This window comes from Pelmatolapia mariae, linkage group LG14, assembly GCF_036321145.2.
Source record: "Pelmatolapia mariae isolate MD_Pm_ZW linkage group LG14, Pm_UMD_F_2, whole genome shotgun sequence".
NCBI classification, from domain to species: Eukaryota; Metazoa; Chordata; class Actinopteri; order Cichliformes; family Cichlidae; genus Pelmatolapia; species Pelmatolapia mariae.
Window position 1 is genome coordinate 9,178,629 of NC_086239.1, and position 23,872 is coordinate 9,202,500.

General features: G+C 41.7%; 1 protein-coding gene across 2 annotated transcripts in view; it reads left to right on the top strand.

The window, feature by feature from the left end:
* numbl (NUMB like endocytic adaptor protein) overlaps positions 1–23,872 on the top strand; it is a 64,920-nt gene that overhangs the window by 7,540 nt on the left and 33,508 nt on the right. Inside the window, exon 1 of one of the 2 annotated variants that reach the window (XM_063493056.1) lies at positions 22,533–22,753. The exons of the other annotated variant lie outside the window; for it this stretch is intronic. Coding sequence (XP_063349126.1) covers positions 22,713–22,753 — 41 coding nt within the window. The 5' untranslated portion in view covers positions 22,533–22,712. Of the gene's footprint in view, positions 1–22,532; positions 22,754–23,872 lie in introns of those variants that run through there. 2 annotated transcript variants of the gene reach the window in all.

Sequence of the window (23,872 nt, forward strand, 5' to 3'; positions counted from 1 at the left end):
ATATCACTCAGTAGCCTGTATTCCTCTCTCCATCTAAAGCAATAGGTTAATGTTTTAGAAAATATGCTTCACAGTATTAATGAGAGTTAAAACGTGTTAAAATGTGAGTCAAAATAAAAAGCTCCAGCAGCAGCACGAGGTTGGCGTAGGTTCTCATAAAACACCGGGGGAAATGGCTCTTGTAACGCCTACACAGATCAAAACGATCCTGCTGGATCCTCTTAAAAACATTTTTTGAATCACATCATTATATAATCAAGCAAGAAAGTTTTTATATAAACAGTTGCTTCATTTTTGTTTTTGTATAAAAAGTATTTCACTGGGATTTTTGTGATCCGCTGTATAGTTTAAATCGTCTTTTTTTTAATCAAACTGGCATTTTGATTTAAAAAAATACCATATTATTAAGCAAGATTGTGCTTTTGTAGTAACATAGACATGTTGCACTGTGGGTAATATAATTTACTGTTTTCCCAAACTTAAAAATAAAAACAGCTACAGTTTTTTTTTTTTAGTTTTTTTTTTAAATTTAGCAACAGGTACAGCATCATACTGAAGCCACCCCTGTGTGTCGACGCAGGGTCTGTAACCCAGAAACCAGCTGCACCCATGGTGTCACAGCTTGGACAAGAAAATGCACGACGACCAATTCAGAAGAATTCAGGACCATATAAGCACAAAATTTATACAAACCTTTGATTAAAAAAAAAGATTTAATCATATATGAAATATTTAGTCACTTAATATATTTAAGTTACATTTACACTTGTTCGATAAAGTGTAGAGCTAGGCTAGCAGCCTCCCCTCAGTGTCTCTAAAACCAACTAATTAACAAATTATAACAGCTGACATTCAGTGTAACTGTGTGCGCTCCTTGTGTCATTCAAATTATGCTTAAAACTGTTTAAAAGAAAATGTATCGTACAGAGACAGACTCCTTTTGGATCCCAATTAGTGCTACACGGAGGGGGGAAAAAATCATCCTTACTGGAAGCATGGATCCTTACATGCAAAGAATAATATTTTGATCCTGACGATCAGTGTTGGTCAAGTTACTTGAAAAAAGTAATCAGAAACTAATTATTGATTACTTCCCCAAAAAGTAATCCCATTACTTTACTGATTACTTATTTTCAAAAGTAATTAGTTACTTAGTTACTTTTTAAAAACATGATTTACAACCTGAATAGGTAATAAAGCGATAGATCTTTCAGCCCAATTCTACTTTTTTCTGCATAATCCATCACATAAAATGTAATCAAATGAAAAAGTCTCTTTTTAAAACTTGTTTTATTAGTTTTAATCTTTTAACTTTATGCATCAAGCAAACATTAAATTATATGCAACATTCTCTGACTGGAAGAAAAATGTTTAACATTTAAACCTATTTTCTGCATATTCCAGCGTATAAAATAAAATAGTTTTTTGTGTTTACACTCACTCTTTCAAATAGATGCAAGTAAAACACAGCAGAAAATAAATAAAATCAAAGACGTAGCGGTCCTGTTGCTCTATTTTCACCTGTTTAGCAGGAGTGGGGCAGGGGGAGGTTTGCCCTGGTGCAGGTGTGCTGCAGCGGTCATGTCAGTGGAAGGATCCGGGAGTTTCTCTGTGAATTTCACATTCCAGTGGCAGCGTATTTGGTGCTTGCTCGCAAGTTTAGGGGTTTTTTCACTATAAAAAGAAGTTTTCTTCCCACGCAGTGAACAGCGGACGCTAATGTTTTTGTCACTTTTTACGGAATCAAACTCAAAGTAAGGTCAGTACTTCCACGCTTTAAACGCTGCACGTTCATACTCTCTCCCGCACTTGTTATATTATCCATTTTTGATCTGCAGACAGCTGTTGCCACGAACGTCGCACTCGCTTACGTCATTGTCATGAGACACTCTCGCAAAGAAATCATGGTTTTAGTAACGCAGCGTGCTTACGGGAAAGTAACAGTAATCTAGTGACCTTTTTTGCAATAGTAATCCCTTTACTTGTTACTTGAAAAAAGTAATCGGATTACAATAACGCGTTACTTGCAACGTGTTACTGCCCATCTCTGCCAACGATAGACTGCGTAAAAAAACGGACAGCTCTACTGAGACAACATCCATTTGTTTCTGAAGTCTTAAGATGAGGATTTCTTCCATCTTGGCTTAAAAAGAACCAGATTTGACAAAGAAGGTTGAGGTCTGTGAGACTGCTCGCTCATTGGCTAAAGACTTGTCAATCGCAAGTCACTAACCAACTGTATACCTTGGATAAATGAGTGACTGAGACAATAAACTCACCAGGAAAGTGTTTACGTGTATCAAGACAGATCGAGGTTTTCTCTACGCCTGGATTTCTTTTTGCAACCACAACTATCGCCATCTGGTGGCCTTGAGATAGAATGCAGGTTTAAAGGACTTTCAAATCTGCTTCAATTTTTCGACCCAGAAGCTACATATAAAGCAGCATTAGCATCATAAAAGCACAAGAATTGTTTTTTTTTTCACCTATTATTTCATAATACATTGTCTATAGATAATAAGTATTTTCACAGCATAAAATGTCCTCCCATTCTAAAAAGTCGCATGCTCATATGCTTGAAATTTTGTGGAGTAACCTGCTATATATTCTGTCCCCCGCAACAGCAGAATTACACGAGAGAACAGGGAAATGGACTCCAAATCTTCCAAACTGGTTTTCTCATGTCAGTATTTGCAGGGGCAGATGGATGAGGCTGCAGGCCAAGAGGAGAGGAGAGAGGTGAGGAGCCATTGTAGGCGCTGGAAAGATGGACGGGGAGATGAAAAGAGGGCAAGATGGAGGAGGGAGAGGTGTCTTGTTTCGCAGGCTAGCTGCACTAAAATGCCATAGTGGGGAAAAAAAACCAAACAAGCATATGGGAGATGAAGAATATTGATAGCGTTAGCATTTAGAGTGGATTGTTCCTGTCGTGACTGCTTATGGGCTGTGAGACAAATACTTTGTGAAAAGGGTAATAGAAAGCAACATTGTGATTGATTGCTGGTACCTGCGCAAGTACCATATTGGACAACATACAGCTAATAGGCTGTGCCTGACCCTTTCTCTACACTCTATCTCTCACATTTCTCTCCTGATTCTTGTTATAATGTCTTTTTCCCGTTTCGTCATAGCCCTCAGTTAAAAAGGACCCTCCTTTTTTTTCTGCTCTTTATCGGTCTCAGTCTTCTCTCTTTCCTTTCTTCATTTGTCTCACTTCCCCCTCCTCCCTCTGCCTCTTTTGGCCACGGGAAGTGGCAGTCTTTGCCTGCTTGCTCCCAGAGGAACAGACCTGCCTTTGTCTGTCTTCACTGTAGGAAGATGAGTAGCCAGTCCACCCAGTAAACCCAGTAAGTCCAGTAGAAATGAGGGGGTTGTCTGTGGCGAGCCAGCCACCTAGAACGCCTGTAAATCAGCCAGCCACTCAAGCCAGGGCCTTTCCAGGTCTGTACAGCCAGCCAGCCAACTAGGTATTATGTCAGACACTCACGACTATTAGAAGGAGTGGACAGGGAGGCACAGTGGAGACGGAGACAGAGACTCCAAGCGCATTTGAAATGTACAATGGCTTTGAAATCTGAACAGCGATACGTACATTTCCAATGCCTGGAGGAAAAACCCAAAATGTGAAATTATTGCAGCATAATTTATTACCTCATGCCAAGAACTGAGAGCAACCAGTGGGAACTGTCAGATGATCTAAAACACCACATGACATGTACAACCTGTTTATGCCTTTAATGTTTCTGTGGAATATAATTATATGATTTATTTGGTAATAGTCAACTTTAACAAAAAACACTGACGCATGTGTGTGAGACAGGGAAATAAAAGCAGCGCTATGATGTACAGATACATGTACAGATGTGAGCTGCAGGGAGATTTGCCAGTGTTTGTTTTCACATGAAGAGGCATAAAAACACTAAGTTAATTCACTCATTTCCTCAATGATGCTAACACCTCTGCCCGCACTAAAGCAGTGCCTGTAAGTTCCTTATTATTATTATCAGCAAAAAAAATTCAAGTTACATTTGTCTCTTATCACTAAGCTTTAATTTAAACAAAATATTGCTTTAAATGTTGAAGAATTACAGCAATTCTTTTTTTTTTTTAAAGTTTCCCCAATTTTTGCATGTTTAAATATAATCGGACACTAGAGTCAAAATCTGTTTCATGGACAGCTGTGGGATATCCTCATTATTTCATTATTAATGAATTAAGCTGGGAAAAGCTCTACAATTCATTCCAAGGGTGGCATTGGCATTTGGAAGCTGTTGCTGTGAATTTACTAAATGTCATCAAAGGAGTCTGAAACAGGCCATGTGAGGATGCAATCCATCAAACAGATAGTGGGAACAGAAAAGCAAAAAGGCCTGGATGTCCATAGAAGACAAAGGTAGTAGATGATGACAGGATCCTTTCTATGGTAAAGAAAAATATAACATCTGGACTTTAGTCGGCTCTACCCCCTTTGAGCAAGCACTCGGCGACAGTGGGAAGAAAAAAACTCTCTTTTAACAGGAACAAACCTCCAGGCTCCGGGGGTGGGGGACAGCCATCAGCCGTAGCTTGTTGGGGGTCAGGGGATCAGTAGTTCCTTCACTTCTGAAAGTAATTATGTACAAAGTGGGGTTTTTTTTCCTTTTTTTCATGTTCTTTCATTTAAAAAACAAAAATTCAACCTAATTCAATCTCCTTATGGTGACGAGGTACCTCGAAACTAGTATGTTCAAGAATTTTCTCAAACGACAGTGGGGAAAATGAATGTGGAACTTCATTTCTAGAACTGGAGCCCTTAAAAAATGTGGGCGGCTACCGTTGCGCTCTATTAGCTTAGTGCAAAGAGTAGCCAAATAGCTAGCTTGCCCTGTCCAACACTAAAATCTGTCCAGCATTTATAAAACTCATGTTGAATCTAACATGTAATAAAACAAACAACAAGTCATAGCTTGTTTGTTTAAAATGGCCAAGTTGTTGAGAGAGCTAGCTAAAGCTGACCTAAGCTAGCATCTTGCTAAGTGCTGTTTTTTAGCATTGTAACTGTCAATAAAATGTTAAAACAGTTGAAGCTAAAAGGTCGAGATTGTGGTACAGGGTGCCATCTCTTCCTGCCAGGCTAATTAAAGTAAGCTAATATCCATATTTTAGAGAAATACAGTGGTGGTGATTTTTTCATTTAGCTGTTCCTAACAGATAACATATTCCCCAAAATATGTCTCACTGAGTAAAGGATTTGAGTATTACAAGCGGGTTACTTTTATTTACTTAATATTGCTGAAGTGGCATTTTAGTTTTGGTTCTGATTTAGCAATGTGAAGAGTGACTCCTCAATAGCTAAATACACAGATAAACTTCATAAAAGAGAGGCACACAAACGTAATGAAACTATAATCCCGGCTTATTGACATCAAGTTTCTGAGCTATCTGTCTGTGCAAGTTACAATAAACACACTCCTCATTTAGAAAAGACTCCACTATCCACACAAACGTCCTCTCTTAACCACATAAAGAAACCAAAAACATCCAGTGACATTGATTTTTCTATCATATTTCAAAGCTGAAACTGCTTTACATTGTTATGAACAATACGATCCTTCAGATATCATTTTCGCAGCTTTGTCTACGCTCTCATATGACTCCAAATATGATGAAATCTAGGATAAAGCCACAGCGCTTTCTCTCTCTCTTTTTCTTTTCCAAAAAATTATGTTTTAATGGATGAGGCTTCAAGCACCTCAGGCCTCAACAAGCCTTAACAAGGAGATCAATAGAAAGTATATAGACCGTCCTCCCACAGGCTATGTCTGCTCTCGCCTCAGATCACAGAGGAATATCGTGGTGATGCCAAGGCGACACTCAGCCAGTGTAATGTAGAAATGATTTGATGTAATGGGAACACTATGTTGTGATGAGGGGGGGCCTCTCTCCCTTCATCTCTCACCCCGTAGCACCCCTTCAGTCTCTGTAGAGTCGAGATGTCCGAGGAGGTGAGCGCTCATTTGCTATTCTCTTTAAGTTCCCCTCCTTCCCTTGACATCACTCCTCGTCTCCTCTACTTTCAAAGGCGAGGTACCAGTAGAGTGGCAGGGTTTACAAGAAGGAGAGGATGCTGGCCGAGGTGATAAGCAGTTGTGAGGAGAATGTAGATAAATGGCTGCAGGGTTGAATTGTCCGGCTCACCAGATGGCTGCTTGGTATGTGCAGGGAGAACAGACCAAGAGAGTCTAAACCAGAGATGTCGAACCCCCGGACCTTATGTTCGACACCTCTGGCCTAGACTTTCTTGTTTCCATGAGTGCATGGTTGCGTGTTTACATGCCTTTGTCCTAGGATGCTCACTGCGCTCCACACAGGGAATGCGTTATTGCTCCCGCTCTGCATTCCTAAGGGCCAGAGGAAAATCTTAACCCCTTTTAACCCTACTTTTTAGCTGTTCACCAGCTTTGAAGTCCCTTTTTTTCCTTTTTCTCTTCCTGCACTTCACACACACACACACACACACACACACACACACACACACACACACACACACACACACACACACAAAACTCCTGTCTTTGCATGTAATCAGTTTATACTGTGGCGGCCAAGTGTTGCTGTTCATGACTAGATATTTGCTCTTGCTGAGGTGCAGCTAAGTTGAGCGGTGCTTGCATGATGGTGATGATGATGTGGCTGCAAAGTTGGCCTTTTTTTCATTAAAAAAAAAAAAAAAAAGGTATGTTGGAAGTTTTTTTTTAGACTGTCATGCTCTTAGACCCGAGGAGGAAAACATCCTAGCGTACTGGTTTCTCATCCTTGCCTTTCCTGTTCCCCTGAGACGTGACTTGATGGACAGATCCCAGCCCACAGAGCAGTTGCATGTTCGCCAGCTGCCTGTGAAGTGCAGGACTGTTTATGCAATGCTGTCTGTGTCTGTGCACCACAGCAGCTCCACTTTCAAACCATGTCCTACCACTTTTACACACTATGTGCTATGTGCATGTGCATAGTACGGTGTCTCATAAATAGCGTTGCGTTGCCTGGCAATCCACATGTACGGAGAGCATCCGAAACATCCATATTGTGTCCACTTTCATATCCCTGCAAGCTGCAGACCGCAGAGCTCGGCACATATTTCTTTGACTTTTCTCCACTGATCCCCCAGTGCACAGGTTCTCTTTTAAAACCTCGCCTAACATGTGAAAATAAAACAAAAATCCTGCCATCTAAGTGTTTACCCGAGGCTCCAGCTTTACAAAGTAAAGTTTGGAGAGATTTGTTTGGGCCCCCCAGTGAGCTGTGTGGGCTCATCTCTCCCGCGTGCATCAGTGGACCGCTGCAGTAGTGATAAGAAACAGAAGTTTGCATTGCTGTGAAAATGAAAAACAGTGTTCAATTTGAGTTATACAGCAAGATATGTTAGGTATAAAACAGCAAAATCTGGGTGAAATGTAGGCATATTGTCATACATTATCTTTCTGAATGAGCCACCATGAAGTGTTCTTCAAGTGCACTTCTTCACCATCTGTGTAACTGTACATCACAAAGCTGCCTGTGTGTGAGAATCTGTGCGTGGCTCTATTTAGGTCTGTGTTATCTAATACAATCTGTCCCCATCTAATATTCACACTGCTAACCCTTCAGGGAGAGGAGAGGAGGAGCAGAGAGGGATTTGGCATGCCAATAAACAGATTTAATACACACACTTGGAAAAAAAGTTATGTACACATTGGCAAATGCCACAGCAATCAACTGGCCAGTGAGGCATGTCTATACAGTGCTGCAGACACTTCATAGGTGGATTGAAACTTAAGTCACAAATGCATGTGTGTGTGTAAGTGATTTATGTGTTCCACACACACACACCTTAATGTTCAGTAACCATAAAAAAGTTTTAAAAGCATATACGTAACGGTGTCCTAGATAATCATGTGTTCTTGCCAAATTTAAACACTTTTTCTTATGTGGCATATATTTTATATGGCTTATATTTTAGTGTATATTTCAATTTTGGAGCTTTTAAGTTAAAACATTTGAAGACAGATGTGTGGGCTGTTTATTGGTGTGGCCAGCTCCTTTTTAACCAGATTTTGCAGTTTTAGTCATGAGAATTAAAGCAAAAAGTGCTCCTCTTGGAGCTTTTCAGAACGTTTGTGTGGACTATATTCTGACATGAAATAAACTAGAGGACAGAGGAGGCTTTTTGAATTGACCGATTGACTGCTTTCTGTTTAATAGTGTAGTTATGCTGCGCTCTGCTTTGGTGGAGTCACCCAGGCATGCCGTTTGCTTGTGTTGTTGAGGATGTCAACATGCAGTTTGTCCCAGAGTCTGTCGGAGACCGGCTGTTATCATACAGACACAAACTATAAAATGGATTTCATTTTTTAAAAATTTTTTTGTAAATCAAAGAATCAAAAAAATAGCAGAGATTCTCTGTATCTCACAAGTGACTTTATTGTTTTTTTTACTTTGCCGATGTTGTGCACACCATCATTTTAATTTCTTTCCCCTCTAAAGCAAGTATGGTGGCCTCTCATTCTCTTCTCTTCACTTTTTCTTTTCCCCCTGCTGTAGATACAGCAGATTTGCCTTGCCAGCTACACGACAGAGTGAAAAACAAGAACAGAGCTTGAATCAATTACTCACTGGATGCACTTGATTTAGTGGTGCTCCGTATAAGCACTTCTGAAGTGATGCTGTCTGAATCGGGCGAGGCAACTTTTCCTTGTTTTTTCTGCATAAATCAGATCTGATCGGTGCTGATCTGCTGTCAGCCTAGATGCAGATCATAATGAAGGAGGAGCTGGTGAGATTGTGAGTCAGCCTCTCTCTTCCAAGAAGCTTGATTTGAAAAATGAGAGATGCACTTTTGGAACAGCAGCTCGCTCTTTTAGAAGGATCACTGACGATTCTTCCACTGAGTTACCATATTTGGTAAATTTTGTCTTACTTTATAAAAATGAGAGCAAACAGCGTGGCCTTTTTAAAAAAGAATAAGTGAATATAAGCTCAATGTTGATGCATGAATCTCTTTGGTCAAAATATAAAAGCTATGAAAGCATGTGCATGGTTTCTTTTCCCATCACTGCTAATTCTGCGTCTCTGTGTTGCTTCGCATGCATGAGTCACAGGCTTTGGGTGATCTATCCAGGGACATGTCTCCGAGTTTGAGACGTCAGTTGAGGCTTGTTGGAAGACGTCTGGTTTAGAATAGTTCCATATCTCCAGGGCTTTTGTTTGGGGCGTGGTGCTGTGTCTTACCAAGTCTGCTTCAACACCGTTATGGAGCAATCAGAGAGACAACTGTCCTCCTTCTGACAGATGGTTCTGTGTGTCTGTGTGTGTGTGTGTGTGTGTTCCTGCCTGCATTTGGGTGAGGGTTCCAGTTTGTTGGGGGAAGGGAAGTGGAGTTTGGGGAGGAAGAGGAGGTGGAGAGTTTTAGGGAGAGGTCAGCAGAGGCACAGCTGGTGAGACCCCCAGTCTAACCAGCTGCTGCCTCAAAAGGAGCCTGTCAGCAGCCTGCCTGCCTGGATGTACGTGCCTGTCCCTTTTCTTCTTTTTTCTTTCTCTAACTCACTCCCCCCAGCTTTCCCCCTGTCGTGTCCTCTTGCAGACTCAGCCCAGCTGTTCCAACCTTTCTATTCCCCTGCCACAATGCATCTTGACCCCCTTCCACGCATACAAAAAACCAAAACTAAACAAACATGCACGTTCTTCAACGAGAACACGCGGGTGAGCACCTATAGACTCTTCAGGCTGTATCCAGCGAGTCACATTAAACATGTCCCACGAGTGCTGATGTATCCGTTAGAGTGAGTAAAAGCCTAAGGCTGGAGTAAATCCACCAGCTGAGTCTTTGGGCCCTCCAGGATGGCTTCTGCCTCGTATTTGGTCATGGGAATCAGTTTTACCCTTTACTTGGAAAGCCATTCATTTTTTATGTTATTTTGCATCAATATCAACTTGCTGAGACTTGATACATGCTTAAGATATGTAATTATTCAAAGGTAATTGCTCATCACTAACACATTTTCATTGTGCTGCCAAACAGGGAGTGGAAAACGTGGCTGTGTGGAAATGTGATATTGAAAGTTGGCTAATGGAAAAAAGCAGAGAATTAATGAATACTTTGTTTCAGTTCCAAAAAAGTACAAAAAAAATACAATTTGTTCATAAAAAAAAAGAAAAAGTAACTGACTGATCATTCAGGAACTTCTTATGGCTTGGTGAATAATTCCTGGGCGCCTGTGGCTCAGGAGGTAGAACTGGGTTGTGGATCGATTCTCTGGCTACTCCAGCCGGCATGTCGAAGTATCCTTGGGCAAAATATTGTTGCCCCGACGGATCATTTGGAGTGCGAGTGTAGATAAGGTGCTTAGGTATAGAAATGAATGTGTGTGTGATTGGATAATTGAAGTTTGCAGTAAAAGCTCTCTGTACTCAGAGTACAAAATCACTAAGTAAGTACCAGTTTACCATTTAGCATATAGCTCTTTGGGTTATGCTAGTATTGGCATATTAAAATGCTCACATGCTAACTGATGTTCAGAGGCTATAGCATTTATTATGTGTATCATGTAAGCTTGTTAACTTGCCAGACTAAGATAAGTTTAGCAGTCATTAATTCGGTGTTTGAGTCTCGCACTTTTATGTGTGCTTTTTCGTGCACGTTAGCACATTAAGTACAGCAATGTGAAGTCCTCGACAAGTACCGACACGGTATTCTCATACAAAAGTTGCAGTCAGAAAACTGTAATACTTATAATGTCATTCCTTGAAAGCACCAACAAGCCCAGATTTCTGGAAAATTTTGATTGAGTTGTTTGCTGCTATAGGACCGCAGAAGCCTAGAGGTGAGTTAATGGTGATGGACTGCCGATCTCAGTAATACATCAGACTTTACGTCTTAACAAGTTAATTGTCTTGCTGTTGTGAAACTAATGGAATCACAGGTTTCCTGGAAGGTAGGAAGTTAGTCTGAAAACATGTCATGTGCTTTGATTAGCCGTAAGTGGTTATGCAGCATATGGAAAAATGCGTGGGCGTATGAAACTTCCAGTCATGACTTTCAAACCAAAAACAAAGTGAGTGAGTGACTAATCATTTTGATGAATGAATAATGCATTATTTGCCTCAGTAAATGCATTTGGCTTTAATGTAATTTAAAAAATATCTACCATATGGTCTACATTCTGGCTTCTGGCTAGTTTCCCCTGATTTGCTTGATTAACTTCAAGTTCAAATCTGAACTCGGGGGGCCACCCAGGCTGCACCTTGCCATCGGTGCAGGGGTGCCACACCCTCTCTCTGCCCCTCTTCCTCAGCGCTATTGTTCCTTCTATGACAAGGACCACGTGCCCCCCTATTCAGCATCCTGGTGGGGGGTAGGCGGGCTCTTTGTCTGCCTGCCATTGTCCCAGACACACACGCTTCCATTTGACGGACACACGTGCTGACAAAAGAGAAAGGGAGTAGGAGAGGAGGAGGAGGGGCCACCGCTGGCCATTATTCTCGATGGTGGTGGCGGTGAAAAGACGAGACGCGCTGGCCATCTGTGGTGTGTGTTTGTAATCTGTAGTGACCGTGTGTGTGTGTGGGGATGGGGGGAGGAAGGGGACTGCACACACACACACACACACACACACACACACACACACACACACTTCTCAGTTTCTAAAAGAATTCCGCCACGCTTTTCGAGGGGTGTGATGCCTATTGAGATGGCCCCCTTTACGTTCGATGAGGTTTTGTTTTGCTCTGAAGTGAGGTTTGAAAAGAGAGGAAAAAAGTCAAAGTGACTGATAACTGTTGAAGTCAAATCAACATCCTGGAGAGAAAGCGACTATAAAAAAAGTCTCTAATTCCTTTCTTTTCCCTTTTCCCCTCTCCTCTCCTCTCCTCTCCTCTCCTCTCCTCTCCTCTCCTCTCCTCTCCTCTCCTCTCCTCTCCTCTCCTCTCCTCTCCTCTCCTCTCCTCGCTGTGCCAGTGTGTTTTCCAGCCATGGGCCTCAAACACCAGTCCGCTTGTCTTTCTTGTCTCTGTCTGCCTCTGGCCTGATCTCTCTGCCTGAGGGTCTTCACCTCTGCAATGTTTACTCTGCACCATCATAATCTCCCTCTACTTCCCTTTTTTTCCCCAACAGAGGTTAACTGATAACGCCCTGCTGAATCCTCTAAACATGGGTGAGCTTTTTTAGAAGTTGCTCTAGGATGTTTTTTTTAAATGAAGCTGAGATATGACATAACTTTCTTGCCTTCCTCTTTTTTCCCATTTCTCATTAATTCCTGCTTTCTTTCACATCCACGTTTCTTTTCTTCCCTCTTTCCTCTTCAGTCTTTGTTGTTTGCTTCTAGTCCTGTTTTTCATTGACTTCCCCTGACTTGTTTCCATGCATGACTCTTCTTTTCTTTATCCCCAGATCCCCTCCTATCATCTCCTTTCCGCTGATTTTTTCTTCCTTTTCTCATCTCCTCCAGTCCTTTAACAGAATCAGTGTATTTGTTGAATGCTGCAGGGCATCGCGTGTCTAGTAAAAGCCACATTTTGTATATTTTCTTAATTTTATTAAATAGTAAATAGCCATGCAAAATCTTGTAAGCGTGTCAGATTTAAAAAAAAAAAGAGTTCTGAGACACGTCACTTTAAATACTTCTGGATATCAGGAAGCTTATCCTGTCGAGCAGCGTGCAGCAGCGCCACCCCTGTATGATCTGCCTGACTTTCTAAACTCATTTCCTCTGCCTGTGTGTTGCTGCACGCCCAGCTTGGGCTTTTAGTGCCGGTCGATAAGACATGACCACCCCGTGAAGGTCATTCTGTCTCACTTCTCCAGAAACCAAAACTCCCAAACCTCTGTAAAGGCAGCCACAAAGATAACACAGCCCATCTGCAATTTCCTCTCATGTCCTAGTTTTTTTGCTTTCTTTCTTTTTTCCTCTTTTACTGTAAATGGAAACAGTTTTGCCTCTGAGATGTTTTTTGTTCCTGTGTAGTAACTTTCTGTGTCACCAGATGTTGCTGTAAGGAGGATTGTTGCGATGTCGCCAAAGAGAAAAGGACACGACTGTTTCCTTGTGGCCCAGAACATGCTGGTGCGTCTCGCTCTCGCAGGACAGATTTGAGGGCAGGCAGACAGATGGTTGGTGTCACACAGGGAAATGGATAGACTGACAGACAGATGGATAAAGAGACAGCTTGATAATACATGCATATATATACAGAGAAAGCCTCGGGCCTTCTTAATATGTGTTTAAAGACACAAGTAACGTTTAAAAAATATAACTATGTTATGCAAAATACATTTTTTCAAAGGGGATTTGAAGAAAAAAAAATGCCAGCTATATCTATGAAGCTGTATCTTCAAGCCAGCCTTTTATATCAGCACATCCTCCAAACGCTTCCTCTTTAGGAATGCGGAGACAGACAGAGGTCTGTCAGACAAGCAGCAGCAGAGGGATGGGGCAGATGTTAAAAGCTTTGAAAGCCATATTGATTTTTAGACTTTAGGCCTTGTATGTTGTTGCTTTAGATGCAAAACATGCATTATGTATGAATGCATTGTGTCACAGTCAACACATGAATTGTGAAGAAAACTTGAGTTCACATGCTGTTCATATCTTGGGGGGGAAGCTCGCATTTAGTATTCAGTGCACGTACTGAAACATGCATTCCATGTATCAGCAAAGTGGATAAAAAAAAAAAAAAAAAGAAGCTTCCTGTCTGGACAGGAGGTCGGAGGTCAGAGCTTATAGAAGGCAGCCTGGGGAATGATTCACACAATCACATGCATGCAGAAATACAAATGCACAACCCGGACCAAAGGCAACTGGTCTGCATAGCAGTGATGCTCCTTCCATCCAGCAGGGGTGCTGTTACACAGGCAAAAAAACCCCAGATCTGCACTCCTCTCCTCTACTCTGTGGATTTTATAGCAAATAGATTTTAATTTAAGTCCTGTGCATGGATGAGTAAATGATAGCCTGCAAATAAGAACAGCATGTCCTAGAAGTTCTTGCTTTGGTGGCATTGCTGAAAAACCTATAGGCTGTATAATAAGAATGCAGCCTATAGGTTGCAACAACTTTGTAATAACACAGATAAAGCTTTCTAACTTTTAGTACAATAAAATCCCTTCTATATTGTGGTGTACAATGACAAATAAAGGAACCTTGAGCCTCAAACCTTATTAATAAATTACAGAGTGACCATTCAAAGAATGGTATTTCTGTCAATACAAATAGCTACAAGAGCAGCTACATATGCCTCTCACAGGAAATGAGGAGCTGAAAATGCAAGAAGGCTCAGTTTTTCTCTTTTTCTTTAGCTTACAAGGCCGTAAAGTGAAGCAGTCTCATTATCACTGTTTTAATTACAATCCAGTAAAAGGGAGTGTGAGTGAAGATAGAGGCTAAAGGCTGTTCAGTGCACTTACAACAGGGCAAGGGATTGAAAATGTTATTCCAATCCTATTACAGTGTTTCTATGGAGTACTTACACAGGGTACCTGGAGATGTAAATATGCTGTAAATATGCAAACAACGGGCACTCCGATTCTTCCCCTAACTACCCAGCATATATATTAATACCCTGTGTGCATAAAGCATCTACACTGTAGTTTTCTAAGCTGAACCATTTCACAAAATGTGATGACTTTTTAATAAATTTTTAATATCAGTGTTTCTTTCTCACCCCAAAACACTACCCCACATCTCTCCTCCGCGCTACGAAGCGCTTGTTGTGATCAGCCAGGAGGGAGGTCTCCTTTCACCCACAATGTTGTCACTGTCTGTATCTCTCTCTCTCTCGTCACCCTCATCAGAACAGCCAAGTTGTGTGTGTGTGTGTGTGTGTGTCTATGTGTGTGTGTTCATGCTGCTTCTCCACTTCCTCTTTTCTATTTTTATTCTTTTCCAGAGTTTCTCTCCCAAATATCTGTCACCCTCACACTCCCTCCTCTTCCCCTCATTCTCCTCTCACTCTTCTAGCCCACAGAAGAAAAACAACCCCCATACCATTGGTTGCCATGGGAATTGGTTGCCATGGAGCAGCAAGGTTTTCACGTGGTCCTTGCATGTATGTGTGTGTGTGTATGTCTACTGTAGCGTGACAGAGTTTGGGTGTCATGTTGATTGGGAGTAGGGAGAGAGGTAATGCCAAGCAGTTGGCCTTGAACACCTGACCCATGTGCAAATGTTCTCACACACACACACACACACACACACACACACACACACATTAGACTACAGAAAGTTATTGATCATGTATCCGAGCCCCAGGCCTGATCAGTTAACACCCACCAGCCGTGTGTATGTGCATCCAAAGCCACTTGAAGGGCACGCTCACACACTCCTCCATCGTGTTACAGTTGGTCAATGAGGCTTTGTCTGTAACTACAGGCTTCGCGTTGGTCTGTAGAGAAAGATAAGTCAGGGATAATGGAGACATATGATGATGGAGAGTCACTGAGGAGAGAAAAGATAGATGGATGGAGTGGGAGAAGAAAGAGAAAGCAGTACTGACCGGAGGTAAAAATCGATTTAAGCAGCCTGTCAGGATAAGGCACTGGATTTGACTGTCAAGCGTCGCTATTGGATGACCTGTCCATCCGTGCGCAGTATTACAGATTTTGATGGGGTGGAAAAAAGAGGTCTTTGATGGAGCTGAAATCGAAATATATTAGGCATTCTTATCACGCTTCAATATGATCGCTTGCGTTAGCTTAAGCTGAAGTCACTGAGGTGGTGAAATGACATATTGATGAGGTGAAGTGGTTCGAATTGACAGATGTAGCATTAAGAGTGGACCCACTTAAGGATCACCCATCTGTTTCTTTACAGAACACCGCTGATGAAGCTGACGTTCGATACTGGATGCATAGTAGAAGTTAGCAATATGCTGTATGAAATCATGAAGTTGGTTTCACCAGCCTGCAAGTTGACCTCCTCAATTTAGTGCTCTCACCAAAATTAAAATAGAATTACTATTAGATTTATTACACAGCCCTACCATGGGGACTTCATTGTTGTCCTGTAGTGCACTATCTTGTTGGGAAAGTGCTACTGCCATTGGAGCGCATGCTTGGTCTGCAGCAGCGTTTAGGTGGGTGGTGCCAGGACCCAAGGTTTTCTAACAGAAGGTGTTATTGTACTGAGATGAGCAGTGTTATCCTTTTTATCAGTCGCTGCTTTAATCTTGTGGCTGATCAGAGTATACAGATACTTCTACTCATGATTGTCGGGGAGGTGAATCTTTGTGAGGTGAAGATATAGGAGTGTTGTATAGAAAAGTTGATGCACGCCCTCCCCAAAGAGGCCAAAATCAATCATCATGTGCTGGGTTCACAACTTTTTGTTATTTGACTGCTGAATTACAGACAAGTCTTTATATGTTTTATAGACACATGCCTTCACACTAATGCAAATACTTCAGGGTGCACGCCTAAAGCATGTGGTATGCTAAAAGGAAATTGCGTCATAGAAAAGTGGCTGGATTTCAATGTCTTCCACTTGGCCTAGAGCAGTGGTTCTCAAATGTTTTCTGGTATGCTTCACTTAAGCTGAAAGAAGTTCACCATCAACACCCAACATTTCATCACTGCAGCTGTGTTTGCAGACAAGTCGATGTCTTCCACGCAAACTATAGATGACTCTGCTAGTCACGAAATAAATCCCAAGGACATTTTTTGGTGCAGGACATTCTTCACGACCGATTTCACCCAGCAAAAACCAGTAACCTCCAGCAGTCAGTTGGCCCAGCAAAACACATTTTTCCCTTGCGACTGGAGGTTGCCAGGGGGTCGCTGACTGGTCTCTATGCTTGTGTCACTGCGGCCTTAATCTTCACCCCATTGGCAGTGACTCTGTGTCCTTAACGGGGCCAGCCCCAAAGTTTGAGATCCACAATAAAGATTGTTTATTGATTGTATGATATTGATCTCTTGTCTATCTGTCTTATTATCCATATTATTTTTAATAGTATTGAAGGAGTGTGTGGGAAAAATGGTTTCCTCTGTGCAGCAGAGCCAGAATCCTGAAATTGTGAGTTCAGACTGACCCAATTTGATGTCAGTGCAGTGACTCATACTAAAACATAAAACAGCTTTAAGGAAAATGAATGACTTGCCCACTAATCACACTTGATTTATTTGAGTCCCATTTCAGATACCAGTAAGGGTTCACAGTTACTGTGCGCCGGCCTGTACTTAAGATCCTTGCAACACTGGAAGAGTGCTTATTTGAACAAAGAGTTAGATAATTGACTATTTGTAACCTGACCGATTGTTAGTTGTGGTTATGTCTGTGTGACAGAAGGAGCCTAAATTACATTCAGTCAGTGTCGGTTAAAATAACAGACTATTATGGAACCACTAAGGCATGACGGTTATAAAACCACACAGTCTTAAATTTAACATCTTTGCAGACACAAACACAGCATTACACACACACACACACACACACACACACACACACACACACACACACACACACACGATGGTGGAACAACTTGATTGTAACACGTGCCAGAGGGCTTACTTATTGTGATGAGGAAGTGTGTGTGTGTGTGTGTGTGTGTGTGTGTGTGTGTGTGTGTGTGTGTGTGTGTGTGTGTGTTACCCACCTGGCTGGTGAGCTCATCTTGTTTCATAACTACACAGCAGTTATAATAAGCTTATGCTAGTTAGGTCTGCCCCGTAGACAGATATACACACTGAGACAGATGAAGAAGCATACAGTGCGATACAGTAGAGCACTACAGTTAGAATATTATAGATATATTATGTAGCACACCTTTCTCACTCTTGTCTTCTGCGGCTTTGTCTTCATCGCCACATATTTTTAGATCCTTTTCTTTTCTCACCCTCCTCTTCTCTCCAGCTCTGCAGCTTTCTCCTGAAGGAATGAAAGAGAAATGAGAGGAGGACGGCGAGTTAATAGTGATCAAGACAATAGAATAAAAAATGATGGGAAGAGATCAAACTTAAACAGCGAGAGAGATCTTAACGTTACCGCCGTTGTTCATAGTAAGCCTGCATTGCATCACCTTTAACAGGTGTAGTCGCGTCCGTTTTTTTTTTCTGTCATCAAATAATTGCTGGAGCAGAATTTAATATGACAGTGTAGATAAACAAAATGATTGCCTGTGGCATTTTGTTTCTTTTTCTAAATGTCACAGTTTTTGCTGTGCACCTTTTTTAACAAGGCAAGCAGCTTATCTTGCAACAACAACATGTTGAATTTGCACGCCTTTATAATATGAAATTCAAATATTGGCCTTTTTCAGGTTAAGCCGTATTAATGGTAACAGTTTTTGGAAGAAGTGTTAGAAATTTCAAGGCTACTTGAAACCTTTTGTTGTCTTTGTTTTTTCCTAGGTCTGTAATCAATCCTTATCTAAATGTGAAGGTTTTTTTTATTAGCACAAAATGTGGCTTAGCATCATAAGACAGTGGGTAAAGCGGTAACAGTTGTATGTGCTGCTTGTGTTGAATGAGATTAGTGGATTAGATGTGATTGTTTATGGTGCTTTGCTGATCTTTGCTTCAGCTGCATAGCATATGTACGCATTTGTTTGCGGTCTTGTCTAATGAAAGAACAGTAAGACAAGTTTACCCATGGGAGCATTTAAGGAAGAATCACAGTGTTGTTAGGCCCGTCACCGTTTCACTGTAATTGTTTTCAGCTCAAAGTGGATTTATTATTTGTGGATATTTTATGTGATGGATGCTGCCAAAGCATTAGCACACAAAAACAGGGATGTGAATATACACATCATGTTATGTATATTATAAAAGTGGGTGACAAATTCAAGGAAAGCCTGAACCTGTTAGCTGTCGACTACAGTGTGATTTTTGTCCCGTCTTCCTCCGTTCATCCCCAACTGATTGTGTCTGATGGCTGTGCCTCCCCGAGCCTGGCTCTGCTGGAGGTTTCTTCTTGTTAAAAGTTTTTCCTTTCCCCAGTCACCAAGTGTTGCTCAAAATGCTTGCTCGTTTGATCGTTGGGGATTCTCTCTAATATTGTAGCATCTTTAGCTTAAAATATAAAGCGTCTTGAGGCGACTGAGTTGTGAGTTGGTGCTGCATAAATAATATTAAATAAAATTGAACTGAATTGTCTGTTGTCGTGATGGAAGTGGTCTCCTGTAGGATGACGGTGCCTCCATCTATAGAGCTCAAGGGGGTCAATGAATGGTTTGAGCTATGGCATAGAAACTGTTTTAGCAGCGTGTGAACTGGAAAGGTTTTGAAAACAAGGCAAAGACTTTGCCCACAGCTAAAATGACTGGATGGTGTTGGTCTTTCAGATGAATAAGGAAATAAGGAAATAAAAGTCCATGTGAAGGAACCTAATGTAAGATACAGCATGAAAGGTGACGGTGTTGATTGTTCCAAGCTGGGAGCCATAAATGCCCAGAGTGTCGTATCTAAAACAGACACGTGTAACACCAGAGCACAAACGGAGCGTTTTGATCCCTCTCAGTCTCATCTATCGCTGATCTCTGGCTCTGGGTGTTGGAGGGTAAACAGCTTAGAGGATGATCTGGCATCGTGGAAGCCTGGGAATGTGTGAAAAGAGAGAGAAGAGAGAGACTAGCCTCAGGCTACAACTACAGCCTAAAACAAAGGCTTAAAAGTCTGGCTCCAGTTGCAAGTCACACCTTGACTTATATTAGAAGGCATCTCAAATCCTTGTGATCAGATTCAGCTTCCTGACAGATATTTGATTTTATCCACGTGGAAACAGCGCTAAACCTCTGATACAGTTGAGCATACTGGTTGTTGTCTTGTAGCCTCTAAATTTCTGGGTGTAGGCTAGAAGACAATAACCTTACCCAGGTGGCTAAGAAAAAGCAAATCATCTGTGACTGACAAGACCTTCATAGTCCACAGGGACAAAAATGTACATTCATACTACACAGTCCAACAGTCCTGTTTGACTCAATGACCCCACCCCTCGCCGCCCAACATATTAAATGTATTCAGTGTTATTGTCTAATCCCCAAACTTCTGTCAGTCCTCTTACAGTAGCTGTACCTCTCTATCTATGCACTGCTGCCTTTGTTTCCCACAGACCCAACAGTCATCTTCATTTAGTGTATGACATTCAGCCTAACTCTTTAAGTCACTCAGCCCTTGCTCTTCTGTATCCCCAGTCTTAGTAGCTATGCAAAATGAAAACAGCCCTGCTGCAAAGCACTGTGTTGTAAGGCGTGTGTTGGTTAAAAAAAGTGATTAACAAATAATATCCCCGGCATTTGGTTTGAGATAATGATTCACAAGTTTGAGAGCTTATCAGCAGCCAAAAGTCTGCACAGCATTATAGAATTATGATCGGGGATTTACTGATTTGGAAAGTTATTTCAGCATCAGTAATGTGATCCTTCATAGAAACCATTGTGTGGTAAACAGCTGAAATGTGGTGTTCAATATATAGTCTAACTGCCACAGATATTGGCTGGCTCGCTGATGTTGCAAACATCTTTTTTTATCAGAGTACACTGAACAAGCAAACCTGTTCGTCATTGCAACCGTAACCTGGTCCAACCTCTAACATCTGCCCTTCATTAAAGAGGAGCTCCACCAGTTTCACGCATTAGAGTCTGTTTACATTTGGGGACGTCATATGTGGAAAAATATTGTATAAAGCCATGAGTGACTCGAGATGGAGAAGAAATTGGATTAACTTTGATAACGTTGCTTAAGTCATCAAAAAAACTTTGGGTTAGAAAGAAATTGATACCAGACCTCTGTGGAAAACTCTTCATCTTTGATATAGACTAGAAGTTCTAGTAGCACCTGACTCACTAAGAAAACTGTAAGTAGTTGACTTTCTTTGAAATAGCTGAAAGTAGAAGAAGAATGTACAGAATATTTACTATATATTAAAGATCGACATTGCTGTTGTGTTGTCACTCATAAGTTTGTAGAGTACTATTTTGTGGCCAGCTGGAAGCATTTTGACCTTCACCCTTAAGCATACTCTGCTTCATTATAATCTCTTTTTACTCTAAATAGAACTGTAGTTTACGTAGTTTAATACAAACATTGTGTTGTGATTAAGACTACAACCTCATTAGGAAGATGTTTACTAAAAAAAGTCGGAGAGAAGCATGGTAATTTTCCCATAGATTGTTTATAACCTTTTTATTGTGTCAGTAATTTTGCCCCCTGCTGGCCTCAGGAAAGTATGCAGGTGTGTATTTCCTTTATATACAGTCTATTGCGTGAAATAATCACTTTCATCCTAACAACATAATAAAGCATTAGTAAGCTGACAAAGCACCTATTTTGTGTTTTAGCTTTGAACACTATGGACCAGATTTACTAAATGTGGCAAACATAGCATGAGTGCAAAAAAATCATGTGTGTTGTTAATTTTACTGGTGTTGTTTTCTAAACTCGTGTGCAGTCAGTTCATTTCAATATCAAATGCAAAAAAATATTTGCTATGAAATTGCCCACTAATGTTAGTAAGTGAGTCTTTACAAGCTTCATATATTGTGACTTGAGATAGGACTCCTCCCAGAAACACATATGGAATACATGTCTTTTTTTTTGTTTTGTTTTAAACACCAAAACCAATACATTAGTAAACCTTTCTTCTCTTGCATCACCGTGAAAATGTATACATTTTTAATCCCGAGTCACTAAACTTTACAAGTCAAATGTAAGTGTCCATATAATACCTTTGATTATGGTACACTTTAAGAGTCACTGCTCTAAATTTGATGCACAGTTCTATATAAAGGTGACCTTAACAGCATATATTCTGGCTTCACATGACCCACAAACCTCCCAAAAATGCCAAACCTTGTGTGAAACACACCGTCTTAACATTCAAAACAGAAACACATCAGTGTTTCCTGATCCACATGTTTCTCCGGATTTGCCAGTAAACGTGTGCTGGGGAGTGGCTTGTGCGTTTCATCACTTTGCAAAGGGAGTTGAGGCTATCCCTAATCATCTGCTGGGTACCCTGCCTGTTGTACAGCTGTGGCCTATACCCTTCGGCATCCAGTGCTGGAAAAACACGTGTCCAATAAAGACCCCTGTGGAAGCATACTATCAGGCTGGGTTCCAGTGTGCACACCCTCTCCCGATCCAGCTCCAGTGTCTTGTCCCCAGGCTCCAGCCCCAGTTCTCGCCCTCTCCCCCAGTGCACTCTTGACCAGTGCGCCCAGAGCAGATGGAGAGCAAAGAAAACTGTGTCACCACCCGCCATGTCTCGCTTAATCACCCCTCCCTTTTCCTTTTTCTCATTCCTCTCCCTCTCTTTCCATCCTCCCACTCTCTTCTTTCCTCACTCTCAGGATTTGGAGCGTCAAACATTGATTTGTCTTTATTTTTAGAGCAGCTGTGAGCATACGTGTGTGCGTGCTGTATTTGTTTGTCCGCGTCTGTATGCCAGACGCTCATCCGCACCGTAGGTCGTGGGTAGTTTGATTGGTGTTTGGGTGCACGGCGGCACACGAGTGTGAGAATGTGTTGGCGCTTTTTTTCTCCAAGTTAATCCCTTAAGAAGAGGTGTGGTTCTCTGTCTCTCTCTCTCTCTCTCTCACTCCCCTCACTGCGCACTCGCCTCCACTCTGTCCCTCACTCTGAGCGCAATATCATCACATGCTCTCTAGCTCCTCTCGTCCTCTCATGTTTTCCTTGTTGCTGCCAGTCTGAGGGACGTCTTTCTCTCAGCTTGCCATCCCTCTGCATCTTCTCTCACTTGCTGTCGTTTGAAATGAGTTCCTGGGGCGAGATGGGGGAGGCCATTGAACTCAGGTGAGTCAGATACAGTGTAGGGGATGTGGTCCAACCTCGGGAACGAACTGATTGGTGGTATCCAGCGTACATGTGCGTTTTTGCTTTGCAGGGTATCTGTGCATACGTTTCACATTATTTTTCCTGCATACGTGTGTAATCGTGTATCTGGGTACATTCTGGATTCTAACTGGGTCAGCTGTTACTGTAGCAATCAGCACCTTGGGCTGCTTTTCCTCAGCCTCACCTTGTTTTCTGTTCATCAGCTTGACCCTGACCCAGCTCTGTAGAGGTCAGCAAAGGATCTGTGTGCTTTTTCACAGCAGAGACAACTGTGTTTGCTGTTGTTGTTGGGTTATTTGGCTATGGTTGTGTTTTCTGTCACTGCCAAACTGATAATAGGTCTAGTCTACCCTGCATCCACAGGGCTCATAGCGGCTAATAGCCTTAGCAGATGCATTAGCCCCCATGCCCATATGGAAGAGATTAAACCTGCTAAATTGATAGAAACGCCCAACATTTTTTTTTTATTTGCACAGCGTTAGTGCCGGCACATAATTTCTGTGCACATATAGATCTGAGCATGCTCAGAAGTTCATGCATGGACACCTGCCATATACCCTTTGCCCAGAGCAAGATTTGTGTTAAATTCCCTCCCAAATTCAGCGCCTCTTCTCAGTTTCTCACTCCCATTCTCTCCCTGTCCTCATGATTAGATAATTGTGAGGCCAGCTCTCATGAGTGTTGAGAACAAGGCATAAGAGTGAGAATGCCGCAAGTGACAGAGACCTGTATGATGAGTGAAATGAGGACAAATTGAGGTGAGACACTCAACGGGAGGGCGATAACAAGAGGATGGGTGTGAAAGTGAAACTCAGGAGTGTTAACAAAGAAAAGAGCAGGGAGTGGATGTGAGGAAGAAGCTGGGGCAAAGCAGAATCATTCTGGAGAAAATGTACATTTGCTCCCTTTTTCTTTGGAAGAAGCAGGAGAGGAGAAAATATGGATGACAGGGTTAAAAATAAAGAAAGAAATAACAGACGTGAATGTGAATGCTTCACAGATGCCGCAGTGTTTATTAGACACAGGTTAAAACCAAAGACTATAAGGTTAATTCTGCTTTGTTTGACTGTGAGAGTT